At 41.3% G+C, this 15,129-nt stretch overlaps 1 protein-coding gene across 5 annotated transcripts in view; it reads right to left on the bottom strand.

Annotated features, from left to right (window-relative positions):
* Nucleotides 1-5,363: 5,363 nt before the first annotated feature.
* CTIF (cap binding complex dependent translation initiation factor) overlaps nt 5,364-15,129 on the bottom strand; it is a 154,324-nt gene continuing 144,558 nt past the window's right edge. For all 5 annotated transcript variants that reach the window (XM_075185905.1, XM_075185886.1, XM_075185911.1 and 2 more), the window contains exon 13: nt 5,364-13,268. In XM_075185905.1, the coding sequence (XP_075042006.1) occupies nt 13,053-13,268 (216 nt within the window). In that variant the 3' untranslated portion in view covers nt 5,364-13,052. The remainder of the gene's footprint in view (nt 13,269-15,129) is intronic.

Genomic DNA, 15,129 nt, shown 5'->3' on the forward strand with positions numbered 1-15,129 from the left:
TGACATACAATTCCCTTTGTGTCGTTTACAATACTCAATCAGACAGAACACCTTCTACGGCTGGTTATATACAATAGAAGATATTAGGTGGTGAATGCCTTTCCATTATATAAACAAGAAAACTAATATACGCAATATCATTTTACATCTAACTTAACAAGAGAAGAATTTGAAATTTGACAATCTGCCGTCCTTTTGTTAAGAGAGTTTAAGAGTTCCACAATCCACCCATCAGTGACTGTTACTAGATCTGTTATAACCACACTTCAGTGTAGTAAGAATAGTTTTCATTAGGAATAAATACCGATTATAACAGGTGTCACTTCAGCACGAATATAAACAGCAAAGTGTAACTGGAATGCAGCAATAAGGAGACAAGCAGAGTTTGTGTACAATAATCAAACATTTATTTAGTCATTTATATGTTCCCGTAATAATTGCATTATTTGTCTAGAATAAGCCTCAAACATAAAAAAAACAAAAAAAAACAAAAACAGTAAAATTCAGCAAACGTATTATTGCATATATTAATATTTTAGCAGCAACATAAACGTCCAATAACACTAAAATATATATAGACATATTCCATACCGTTGAGGTAATTAGTCAACTTGCGTCATCCGTTTGGTGCGCACGGAGTCCGTCAGGCATTCAACTCGCTATTTAACATTGGTTAATAAACAAACAAAAATAAACAATATGGGGTTTGGTCACAGAGACATAATTTGAGGAGTTTTATTATGGAGCAGCAGTTTGGGTATTGACAGGGTTACAATCACATTTTTAGGGGGGCTTCCATTTCTCAGACGCCTATAGAGTCATCGTTTATTTGTATAGTGCCACAAAGTCCGCAGCGCCTGACATAATCGTACAGATGTGACGATAAACATAACATAACATGTTTACAATCAGTACAAAGCAGAATTATAAACACACAGACTCAAGTAACAGGACAAATTGCATAGCATAGAGGAACAATTCAGCATAAGACAAGACAGGGACAAACCGATAGAGGGCGACATGAGACATAGAGCACAGACATGAGACACAGGGTAGAGGTCCTACCTGTGATGCTTACATTCTACCGGGAGGGGTAATGATAGACAGTAGGAGCTAGAGGCAGGAAGATTAGCAGTCCAGGTGGGTAGCAAAGGATATGGAAACTATACAGTTAAAATGGTAGAAGGGTGGTGTGAAGAAGGGGTGATAGGGTGCGTTGAAGTAGATAAAGGTTTTGGGCAGGAAGAATGGAATAAGGGAGGAGAGGTAGGATAGGAACATGGGGCAGTGTGCAGAGACAAGGAGAGCAGTAAGTGTAGCGCAGGTAGAGGTACCTGGTAATACAGATGACTAACAGAGAGGGCGTACGAAGAAACACAATGAGAGACAAGGGTTGCAAGCAGATCCGTAGTTCAGCAGTGATCTTGTCCGTGATAACAGGTCAGTAGGACAGTCCAGGTAGTATACATAGCGGGTGCTTGAGGTCATCAGGTCCTACTATAGAGTGATGGATTTTGTCCTCTTGTAGCAGTGATATCAGGTAGTGTTCAACTCCTGCACAACTCTGAATTATGCTACATCTTAATACACTGGTAACATAACACAATAACTATGCAGCCACTACACACTAATTAAGTATGGGCAACACACACACACGTGATCAGTGACTTCAATCAACCCCCCAGTAACCTCCCACAACAAAGGCTAGCAATAAAAGTCTTAAACAGTGAAAGAACAGCAGGCCATGTGTTAAGAAAAATAGCACTATCTTAGTTCAATCTGCTCACACCAAAGCACGTGGATTACAGTGACCACGGCCGAATCAGATAGACCACGCTTCCTTCGGGGTTCTTCTGCAAATATTAAACTCTTTGTATGCACAAAAGTTTTTTTTGTTTTTTTTAAAATAAGTGACATTTATTTGTATTTATTTATAAGACGATCATTATTAGAGACATTTAGAAGAGTATCTAGAGGATGTTTTTTTGTCATTACTGACGCTTTTAAGAAATATAAATCCATACAAAAGTTCTGGCAGATGAGTCATTATAACAAGATACACTGCTACTTAATCAGAAACTTCTGGGCTTGATACGCAACTTCCTTTTAAATGGAACTAAGCCCAATCACTCCTCTGTGCTGCTGAGGACCCTGCTCCTTCCACTATATAACTCTGTGTGTATTCCTGCTGCCTCCATTCCCCTGACTCACATCATGTCACTGCCCCTGTCACATGCAGCCCTGTCCTCACTAACACATCACTCATCTCCTGATATACTCTGTCCTGCTGGGACCATCCTTCCACTATATAACTCTCAGTGTGGCTTCCTGCTGCCTCCATTCCCCTCCTCACATCATGTCACTGCCCCTGTCACATGCTGCCCTGTCCTCACTAACACATTACTCATCTCCTGATATACTCTGTGCTGCTCCTCACTAACACATTACTCATCTCCTGATATACTCTGTGCTGCTCCTCACTAACACATCACAAATATGGACAGGTCGCTGTATCCCACAAAGATCACACACATCTCCTGAAACACAATGTGCTTCTGTGAGTATTCTGATGATCTGATTGGCGTTATATGACCAGCCACTTAAAAACCAAGGTCATTTTGGATGAGCAGGAGATGTTCGAGTGGATAGAATAGGATACTCAGACCCTAGTCAAGTAAAGGCAATATTTATATTAGTGTATATAAAAGGCTGTGACTTAACTGGAGTGTTCAATCTCAATATGCCCCCCACCTTCTCTTACCCTCCTCTGCAGCAGGCTGCCACGTTAGGAGGAAGGTGCTTCTCTAACTAAAACAGGCAGACAGTGACTGACAGCTAGGCAGGCTTATTATACAGGAATGCAGTGTGTGTATTGGTGGATTCATAGACAGGGGCGGGGATAGTGAGGTCACAGCAACTCAACTGACTGCAGAATCAGCTTGTGGGAGGAGCAACAGCGGGTTGTAACGTAGAATGGACACAATTCTTTACCCGTTAACAGGGGCACAGTGGAGTGCCAGGTTATGGCTGAAAAAGGTCATGTGCATGGTTCATATTATTAAAATTTAAATTTATTGGCCGATCGGTCTTTTAAAAAGGCCACATTTTAAAACTTTGCAAAAGGCATTTTTTTCAAACCGATACAGGAGCTTGTTGCATATACCGAGATCAGACCACTCTATCACAGAAACGTTTTCTATTATTTTTAAGAGGATGAATAAAGCAGGCAAACTAGGTGAAAAAATGAGCTGCTGCAAGTGTATATTGATGTAATTTATTTATTGAACCAATGTCAGTGATTTGGGCTGGAGGACAAGGTTTTACAAAAAATATGGCAATGTGAGTCAGCAACTTCTAATTTTCTGTGTGCGCGCAGACTTTTCATGTAGTTCAGCCAAGACAATAGTTACAAAACATATCAAACTATATTTTTTCAAGGACTTTGCAACATAACATCCCTTTAGTGTTGTTCTTTATCTCTGTAGAACTATTTAAAGGGGATTAATTGGAAATAAAACAGGAAAGATTCTTACAATCCATGCTTAAATGAAAAAAATAAAATAATGAATATTTTTGAAAATAAAAATGATAAAACACTGCTGGATATATATTTGTAAGGAGAGATATTTGCAGATTATTTTACTGGCCCTTTCCTGTGATTAGAAACATGAGACTGGCTGGGATAGGACTCATTCCAGGTAGGAGATAGTCTAACAGATACCATTTCCAATAGATAATGAGAGATTAGTAGAGCTCTGTCACTTTGATTGACAGCCTGAGCACTCACAAGTGTGGGGATAGCCAATTACAATAAAGGAAGGGGGCGTGTCGACACCATCTCCATGGTGATGGTTGCTGGGGAATGTGGTTTGTCACAGGCGATGATAGACAGGCAGCTGCACCTATAAGGATGAGAGATTGACATCTTTCCCACCCATGGTAAGGTTACATGCAGTTTGTTTTTTTAAGCTTATTTTATATTTTACAGGTGCACACCTATAACCGCTCTCTATTCAGTTGAATGGGATTACTCACCCCCACCCTTAAAATCCCCCCTCCCCCATTCAATTTTATAATAATGGCCACTCAAATCACTGATTGTTCACCGGGAATATAAGGCGTTAGCAGGGCCATCTCTTCCATTGGGCAAGGGGGCCCCATAGGCAGGGCTCTTAACTAGAATAAATAATTCTGCAAAAAAAAAACAACCTGCAAAAAAAACCTTCAAGGGTCACTGAGCAAGTACATCTATCTATCTATATCTGCATCTACATCTGTGTAATATAAATATAAATATATATATATATATATATATATATATATATATATATATATAAATATATATATATATATATATATATATATATATATATATATATATATATATATATATATATATATATATATATGTGTGTGTGTGTAGGGGCCCCGCTGCACTGCTTTGCCCGGGGGCCCATAATGTTGTTAAGATGGCCCTGGGCGTTAGTGCCGCAGTACAGTGTAGGGACAATCGGCAGCATTTATGGGGTATATCTCACCCACAGAAAAAATCTCATGTTACATTAGATATTTGAAATTCTTAATCCATTTCTCTGCGAGTCTTGTTTATGTATTTGTGAACGTTAAGATGCCCACTTGGGTACTTCCTAAACACGCCAGCTTTACCTCGTTTCCTTCTGTGTTTTTCACTAAACATTTTACATCAACAAGGCCGTTTCATTTTTACTGCCCTTCGATACGACACATAACTGTTGGGCTCTCTGCTTTAAATGTAGAATTCTACCCAGAGAGCGACTTTGTGTCCTATCCAAGGGCAATGAAATAAAAGGGCTGATTATACAAAGAGACTAATGAAAAGCACAGGAAGTGGTAAGAAAGCTAAAACAATTTGTTAAATAAATAAATAAATAAATAAAGCAAGCTGCAGGGAGGCATGTACAAGATAATACATTTAAGTCATCTGAAGGTAGAAAATCTCAATTCTATTTTAGATTGATTTATTCTTTAATTATACCTCTGAACTGACCCAATTTAGGCAGGACAGTCCTGATTTAAGAGCACTGCCCTGCTGTCACACCGACGGACATCTTTGTCCTGTGAACCGCAGCAATGTGAGGTTTGACACGTTCAGTGCTGCTATGCATAGTAGAGCAGAGGTTAATGGGTACCGCGTACCTGCCACACTCGACAGTGATTGGGTGTTTAAGGGGGAGGAGCAAGTTTCAGCCTTGCTCTTCATAACTGATAGACACGCCCCCGAGGATGTGATCACACTTTCTTTCTCAAAGTTGTGAACTATCTTAATTAAATGTAAAACATACAACATTTCTTGTAAACAAAATAATAAGTGTCCTTTGCCTGAATACCGGTAAATAACATAAGTTTAATACTGTACACAACACACAACATAAAAGAAACAGCTCAACAAAGACAGCGTATGATATTGTGGGTTAAGCGTTTATTTCCTGGATGACGGGATTTAGAGCATATATTTTGCCTGGATACTTCATGAACATATCTGGCTGAGTAGCCATAAGAAGCTATAGGGATCTTGTAGCAAACACTGCGGATTTAATGGTTTTCAGTACGTTTTCTTCCAAAGCTGTTAATATGGACCAGGCTGAAGAGTTCATAGATACTCTCTCAATGTAAAACACAATAAATACACATATTTCTATAAAACGGAAATATCTTGATTGTTTCTGTACATTACAATGGGTCTATACATCACACAGGAAGGTCATTTAGTAAGAAGGATCTATTTAATCCCAATGACAACATGAAGTTCAAGAAAACAAAAAACCACAAACTATAAATGCACATAGAGCGGCAGAACCGATGGCGTTAATACATTCAGCCGATGCTTTCCTATAGTAAATAATCGTGATTACGTCAGACAGAGACAGCAAGTCTCTGCTATTCCCCACAACCAGCGGGGAATAGATTACAAATCAGGTAAATAGAACATGGCTTCTGTAATGTAACAGATCTGGAATGGATATTATCACATAGCTACACATTTATCACATGCTCGGAGGCACGGAAAGACATAGGGGTAGATTTACTAAACAAGAGAAAGTAGAGTGTTGCCCATAGCAACCAGAGTCTAGCTATCGTGTTCTAGAATGTATGAGATAAATGATAACTAGAATCTGATTGGTTGCTACGGGCAAACACCTCCACTGTCACTTGTTAGAAGGTTTAGTAAGGCTAAAGGTGGGCGGGTTACCTACACACGGTGATTTAGATTGGTCGGTCAGTTTACTAGGGACTAGCAAGACTTTGTGCCTTATGCCTAAGTGATGCTACTAGTTTCTAAAGATCTTTTCAAAAGGGGTTCAGCCAATAAAATATCCTCCTCCACCGTGCTTAGGTGACAGAGACACTTTAATCAAAGTGGTCTACTCTCTGGGAGGGTCCAGGAAACCCTAGAATTAGGGAGAGACCTCCCAGACTACAGAGAGCGCAGGCAATTCTCCCAGATAGTATTTGCCTGCCGCATGGTGGGAGGGGACACGAGACAAGTTGCGTCATTAGGCCCCAACCACCTCGGTAAACACCGTAATTCGTGTCATCACCAACTTGGGGGTATATTTACTAAACTGTGGGCTTGAAAAAGTGGAGATGTTGCTTATAGCAACCAATCAGATTCTAGCTGTCATTTTGTAGAGTGCACTAAATAAATGATAGCTAGAATCTGATTGGTTGCTATAGGCAACATCTCTACTTTTTCAAACACGCAGTTTAGGAAATCTAGCCCTTGATGTTTGGTGCTGAATGATACATTTGCCCACACACTTTATGGCACAAACGGCATCATCAAACCCCGCCCACCTCACCTCACCATCACTAGGAAGCAAGTGGGAATATAGGCAAAGTATGGACTTTAATACAGGGGTTACAGACTTTTCTTTACCACCCAATACCCCAAAAATCAGCCTGTAACCTATTGCAAAATTACGTGATCTGTTTATACTCTGCAAATAAACTAAATGCTGTGGTTTGGACCAAAGCCCATTTAGTTATGGGCACAGGCAGTGGTATATTGTGATTCACTAGGGCCAAGTGCCCTTCAGTGTATAATTATTGTAAACATTATAATGGGCAGTTTCCGCCTCCCTTCTCCCCCAAGTGGTACAGCTGCTCTTTCAGGATATAAGCTGGGTTGTAATTACTAACCCAGAAACGTAGCAGACCGTATATGAAAGTTAGACGGATTCAATACGTTGCACAGCAGAACAATGAGCTACACCCCATCTACAGATTCCATACGCTTCGGAATTTTCCAGAGAAATCGTTCCAGAATTGGGGGGGGGGGGGAACTGGGGGGGGGGGGAACGGTGCGACTCCCCGGTCTGCTAATTGTGATTGGATAGAAAGAATTTGTAAAGTAAGGCAATATAGAAGTAAGGTCTAATAGCAGCAAGTTGCATGTACGAGGTAATCCTCGAACTGAGCGACATTTCACCTTCATTCAGCGATGCGTTCATGTCTAAAACGCTAATCGCAAGTCATGTGACACAAGTGGGTGGAGCCTGTTCACCCCATACCGACAGGAGAGACCAAGCAAAACACTTACAAAACTCAGACAGAATTATTAAAAAATCAAACAGGTCTTAATGTCACGGACCACCTGGAAATATAGGTTTTCAACACACAGGTACAATAATCTTTAGGTTATAGAGCATGTACATGCTCACGGCAGAGAGAGGAATTGAGACTGGTTTAAAAATCATGGAAACCCAGAAAACAAAACAAATTTGAATACATTTTCTCCGTAAAATTACAAGCTTAGTAGGAAATGAAGCCGTACTGCTTGATCTACTGTTTCAGGGAAATGTACACGTCGTATACTCACAATGAGGTGTATTGTGGGGCAAAGCAGTATTTAGAAGAATGCAGCCTATCAATTCACTGGAACCAGCGAACCCACGAAATGCATGGAAAAAAAAAATGGCTGCCTCCATAGTGTGCAGACATTAAACAAATCCTTTCCAACAAAAACCTCTAGGATATAATATCCAGCACGGCGCTGTTTCCCAAGCCAATCTCTTGAGCAGACCCTGGTCTTCGACGCTGACCTGTGGCCCTCAGCTTAGCTGTGAACTTTCAAAACTTCTACTGTGAAACGTTTTTTTACACCCAATTCTGGTCCACAAATATATCTATATCATATTTTCCACTCAACTTATGAAACAGTTAGAACATTTTAGTACAGTCGCATAGCCGACCCCGCAAACCGTTGATCTAGAACATCATGTGGTGTTTTTGGATAAAACCTTCGAAGCATTTGAATGCAGCTTACGCATAAAGTTGAATGCATAAGAAAAATATCTGGCATCATTTTGCATTTAATTTTCCACAGGCTATAATATACGGTATACAATAATGCCAAGGTAAGAAGGTAGAACAAATCTTTTTTTTTTGTACAAAGAAATGGAAATATTACAGTGAAATAAACTCACAAAGCATAAAATGTGACATTTGGGGGACCAGGACTGTTGTCCGTTCGACCTCTTGCATGGAATCGAACCAATCGATTCAACTTGGTGAGATAAATAAGACGATTATCGAGTTGACCTCGACAATATCGATGAAAACCTCCAAGGAGAAACAGGTCTATAATCAACTTCCCCATAAGTATAGTTGTATTACAGATTCTACCTCCCAGGATGAAGAGGATTATTATTGATTTCAGCTCCCAAGAGGAATAGGACTATTTCATTTCCTGGGAAGAAAAGGTTTTATAAATTCCGTAGCAGTAGGACTATTCTCAAGTCAACATTTCGAGAGGCATAGGAATATATTATTGGTTTCATCTCTAAAAGGGAACGTCATCATAAGGAACAGGACCCATCCTTAACGCAAGCTCCTCCGCATTCAAAAATCCTTTCATCATCTCAGGAGGAACAGAGACTAGACAGAGTTGTCCCCTTTAGAGGAGACATCAATGGCAGAAGGCACTACACCGGTACAGATCCCATCGTAGCCTCATCTGGAGGGTATGCCAAGCAGATCTGTCTACATTGTAAACTCGTAACGTATGTCAGACTTTGTCGGCTCACAGTCACCAGCCAACCCTCACCTTCTATGTGATCTATTACAAGAACAGCTAAGAACTTGTAGAGTCCAAACCCCATTAGATTAGAGCTGGCAGACTCTGAATGTCTGCCGGTAAACAGCGTCCTACCTGCTGGCAATACTGCAATATCTTACACCTGCTTTCAATTTAATCAAATTCCTCAATACAAATTCAAACCGCAGCTAAACTCGCATAGTCCCCTATAGTGTTACACTTGCCCTTACTTTGTCAACCGCAGCTTTTTAGGGTTTGCGCAGACATCGGCGCTGCAGACGCTATGCATGCGGCGCGTTCTGATCGGTCCACGGGAGGTGATGTATTTACTGCAGAACTCTAACTCTCCGTAAAGGGGCACATAAGGTTCGGGTACATGTGTTCTGCATGAAAACTACAGAGAAAATACTCGAGTGCCCTTAAAAAGTAAAGAAATAAAATAAATCGCATTCCAGACACAGCGTTCTTACTTGAAACATTAATGCACAGCCCAAGAATGCAAGACGTTCATCCTGACGATCTTTAATGGGGGACTTGGGACGTCAAGCCAAATTTCCTTATACTCCCTGTGACTGCAGGATGAGCAGAGAACAGGAAGCCACCCTGCCTTTCCCCTCCGCTCTTTGGAATTCAACATTTAATAAGCACCAGGAATGATTTACTAAGTTGAGGATCAATAGAGAAAGTAAATAAGGAAACGGCCAGTGACATCATTTCCTGGTTCTCTGCAGGAAGTGAAGCGGTGACCTGGCGTTCTCCGATGCCCATACGCCAGCAGCCGCCTCCTTCATTAAATCTGCTACAAAAAGGGTCTCTCCTTAGTGGGGACAGCAGACTAAATACAGTCAGCGTCTCGTCCCAGGCTGATTTTCATAACAACTCAAGACAAATGCTCAGGACTCGAAGACCCATCTGCACAACAATGTCCAGATTATAACACGACACGCGTAAATAATTGCGGAATGAAACACACTGCGGGCCTACCCAGGGTGGCACCAGGCGTGTGCCAGTCAAATCTGCCATAGTCCATTAACAACTTTAGTTTTAAAAAGTAGCTTTAAATATTATATAGTAACAATAACGGATAGTTACAAAAAGGGATTTCTGTTGCCTTTGTGCAGATGTTATCAAATCATCAACTTTATTGCTCTCAAGAGATTAATAAAACAAACTTTTCTTTCCCACTACGGTGAACGCCAATTATTTACCCAACAAAGCGCTATAAATACACATTTGCAATCTCCTTTTAATTATTCAAAAACGCCTAAATTCAAATCTAAGCCAGGAAAACTTTTCCTTGATACCAGGTATTGTTCAGGATTATATTCCTTCTCTGGCAGGACAGCTATTGTGATGTGGCAGCCTGACACTATTTAAAGGGCGAGGCTTAAGCCACAAATTTTAGGAATAGCGCGTGGCATAAAGGATACCGTTCTACATTAAGGATATTGGCGCACATGCAATTTATAGGAATCCCGATCGTCTGGGACGCTAGTGCATTACTATGGCAATGTGTTATTGGCTGATAACACAGAACATGCTTCTGGTGTGACAGATCAACCATATATAGACAATAATTCTAACAATGGAGGACACTAAACTTGTATCAGATCACAATGATTTGTATGGTAGAGTGTGGCTCTAAGCGCGGTGGACATCCTTACTCAGTCACGTATCATACAGCAAAGAGGACACAGGGAAGTGTTGGGTACACAAAATATATTAGTATGTATAAGCAGCATTTAGTGTTCGGACAGCCGACGAAGCCGGACGACCGGTGAAACGCGTCAGGTTGACTCTTGATGGGTTTTAAATACACAGAGCTGACTAGTAGGCTGTCATTTTCACACTGCACTAGTCACTATTTGCAGTTACTAGGGGCAGAGTAAGCCGCAAACCCACAGCGCAGGTAAAAACGCATATGAAACATCCGCACTTGATCAGCGCTGAACATGCATTTTTATTAGCGTTTATAAACTTTTTAGAAACACACAGAAATGCAACTAGTAGAGTTCTGAATAACACTAACGTAAATACATACACCAGTGCGTATTGTTAAACTAGAAAAAATTGTTTCTTGTGTCAGACCCATTGAGTGTGTGAGGTCTTAGAGGGTCCCTAACCAGCTACTTGTTTACAGAATAGTTGCAAATACAGAGTTCTATAGTTAATCCTCTTCTGGGTACCCCAACATGGGTTCATACATGTTACAAGTGAATGCAATACTTCAGGTCCAGATACGCCCACAGTTTCTTTTAACACCTCACGAAGGGGCTTTTAATGTGAATAGTAAAGTCATTAATTGTTAGGACTGGCACACTTGACAGCAGTGGCCCCGCCTATCAGTGTGACATCACATAAGTAGGTGGGTCTCTTCACCCTCACAAACTACAAGCCCCAGCATGCTTTGCCCCAACAGCTGTCAGGGTAGGCTGGGACTTGTAGTTTCACAACACCTGGACGTCCATGCTTAATATAACCTTATTCAGTAGAAGCATCTCCCTAGCAGCCACGAGATCTGACGCACATGGGATAGCCCCCCCCTGGAGACAGTAACTTAAACAAGAAATATTCAGAAATACTGTTTTAATTAGAGCTTTTCCTGGTTAAATATAAACGTGTTTTTGTACACCTTTACACTTCTTTGTGACCGTCGCACACCCTCGGATGACTTCCATTTATTTGCTTGTACCCGCCGACCTCTCAGTGTACTAAAGGCATTGCTCCCCTGGTTTCTGTGCACTGTTACGTGGGACACGATGCTAAAGCAGAACTCTGAAACAATTACACCCAGTGCAGTGAGCTTAGCGGCGCCGCACCATAATTCAGGGCACAAAAACCAAACCGCTCAGCCGGATGATATAAAACCGTGGCTGACGAAGCACAGAATGTGGCTAGACTATAATAAATAAATGCAATGTATTTAGTGCAAGTTAAAGGAGGGCGTATACAAGCCAATATGTTCAACCAAGTATTGGTTGGTGAATTATAATGCACTCGGTGGGTGACTTATAATACTCATTCATTTCATCATCCAGGTCTTCAGAATCTTTTCTTTTCAGAACTGCATATTCGTTATTACATCACAACAGAAAATGCTGTTTTGTTCGTTGATTTAACCCTTTGCTGCAGGAATTTAAATTATAGTTACTACATATATTGCACCGCAACTTGCCTGGGACTCTCGTCCAGCCACATAAAGATTAAACTAAGCGAATGATGGTTGGGTTGGTTAATGCACACTTCCATATCCACCACTCTTACCAAATTCCTCACATTAATACACCCGATTCTCCACCACAGATAGATTAAAATATCCTCCATAACCAGGAGGTTTCCTAAATGTCCACCTGCTATGTCAAATAATATGGTTGTTTATTGTCTGGTGCCTTGTCCCAACCATTCAAAGGAAAACAAAGAGTGCAAATGAAAACATAACCCGTATTCTAATACATCATCAAAGCCGTGATTCTCTGAACACCCAACTCCCCAGCGCTCTCCGCACACTACAGACAATGGAGGAGGTCAATTATGAATGTCTGCTCAGACATGGCCTCTCCTTTGTCCTCCCTAGACATCTGCCTACAACAACCCCCTGCCAGTTGGCCAGTGCAAGCCCTCACAATTGTGTGTAAACAATAGCAGCCATTCGCCTTTCAATAAACATCTCTATTGCACCCACACAAACGATGTTGTGGTGCCTGTGCTGCGGCTTTTACAATATGCAAATTAAACGACAGAGGAGGAGGTTGTTCTGTAGCCGGGGACTAGACTGAAAAGAAGGCTGCCCCCTCCTCATTGAACAAGTTATTTAGCATGCTGTTTGTTTAATCGACATGTTTTGCTCCTTCAGTATTTTCATAGAAAGGTTCGAGTCCGATTGGTAAGGTACATCCTGGTTTACGTGAAGGGTTGCGGAGTCTTCCCCTACCCTAGGTTTGTGTCCTTTGGCTGCACCCCCCCCCCCACCTCCATGTCAGCCTGTGAGTTTCTGGATAGTCTTGTTGTAGTACTGTGTGATGGTTGGCGTGAGGGGGTTCCAGCTGTTGGCATGTAGCTCTATGACCTCAAGCAAGAGAGACCTCGTCAGCATCGACTCCGAGGGGCACAGCATCTTGTCCCGTGCTGTCGCCAGCAGCTCCGTCATCATCTCCGGCAGCTGTTCCTCTAGCAGGCGGCCGGTGCTGTGCAGCTGTCAACAGAGGAGAGGTTACAAGTCGCATGTTAAGTGGCGAGAGGCCACTACCCCAGACGCCCGATGTCTCCAGCTCAGCTGGCACATCAATGGGAGACACGGGCATACTGGGGAGAGGGTCTGAGTGACAGACTGACACATATAATTGCAATAAGTGTTAGTAATACGTCAAATTACTGATTGAGGTTCTCTCACTAGTGTAGATAGCCTTCTGCAGACCATCGCGTACCTTTTATTTATACTCTTACATTCACTCAGCAGTCAATGTCCACTAAGGTACGATTAGAGAATGTCCCGTCAGGTGTTGGAATAATTGCATAAATATACCGGTACTTATCCCAATTGTATAAAAGTGACATTTATTATAAATCTGACAGAAAGGTCAATACTTACTCTTGCATCTGTACATTTTACAATAGGGCTCTGTGCATACTACTGCTATTGATATTAATGGCTACATAAACTACATGTAGTTAAAATTAAAAAAAAAAAAATCTCTCTCTCACTCTCTAGATATAGATATATCTATCTCTATCTATCTATATCTATATATCTCATTGCCCTTATTAAGCCTGCAACAAAACCTTCAGTAGTTGGGAGTATTTCGTTGGTACTGGTCCATCTGATAAATTATTCTGAGAAATCACAATTGCAGCTGCTCTGGTTTTCTCAGGGACATACTGGATGACACCTCCTGGAGGTTATACTAACGTGAAGTTTGTATTGCTGGAACGTGTACTGAACACATCAAATCATTGAAAGATTTTACACACAGCCCAAAAATCTCAGAAACCATGATTAATCTTCACCAAGGATCATAGTTATTTCCCTCCGCTGTCTGTAAAGAATGTTAGAGAAGGATCTAATCCTCGCTGCGTCATGTCACGTTCTATACAGGAGTTCTGTTCTGCAGATTAGGAGTGTGTGTACAGTCTTCATACACACAGTGTGGATGAAAACACTGACAGCTCTGTAGGTGCAGCAATGGTTTAGCTAAAATACTAATACTGTAATGCAGATCCTAATAGTATTGAGAGACATAGTTCCCAAAATTCCCAGATGAAAAATTGGGACAAAATTAGGTCACAACCCTGGTCTGAGACAACACCCAGCAACATCCAACCCTCATTCCTTTAGTGAGGGAGATGCACATTAGAGGTGGGGCGTCTATTACAGCTACCAGAAACTTACACTAGCTTGTGAAAATCAGGACTACTGGAGAAGGGTATCCCAGCTCAAAATGGTATCTTGCCCACAAACTACATTGCATTTTCTGTGTTGTTAGGATAACTTAAAACAGACTTTAAGATATCTTAGTATTATATATATTCCCCCTCCAAATATGTACATTATACATTGTTTAGAGTCCTAGAAAGGTTTACCCATCTTGCTAGTCCCAGCTCAGAGTAGGATGTTGGGAACACTGTAGCACTGCACATATCTTCCGTGAGTCCTGTGTTCCTGAGTTCTCTTGAATTACTGTTACATTGTGATAACGTATTACAGTCTACAGCCAGGGGAGCCTATAGAGACCATACCCCGGGACCTATACTCCCCTCTACAGTCTTCAGTGCTCCAGACATGGCAGTAAGTCTAGTGGCACACAGGCGTTTTGTAGGTCTGAGCATTTTGGTGCTATTATGCAGCTCACAAACTATAGTTGCCTAGTCATAGTAGGATGTGTAAAGCATTTAGCCACTGTCAAATAAGCTCGAATACAGTCTGGAAGGGGATTGAAGCTACTGTCACACGAGCATTGATATGCTTTGTGCATTCTTTCCACTTATACCCAGCTCTATGGAAGAGGATTGAAGCTACTATCACATGAGCAATAATATGCTCTGTAAACACTGCCAGC

The sequence above is a fragment of the Mixophyes fleayi genome, chromosome 1 (assembly GCF_038048845.1).
Source record: "Mixophyes fleayi isolate aMixFle1 chromosome 1, aMixFle1.hap1, whole genome shotgun sequence".
Taxonomy (NCBI): Eukaryota; Metazoa; Chordata; class Amphibia; order Anura; family Limnodynastidae; genus Mixophyes; species Mixophyes fleayi.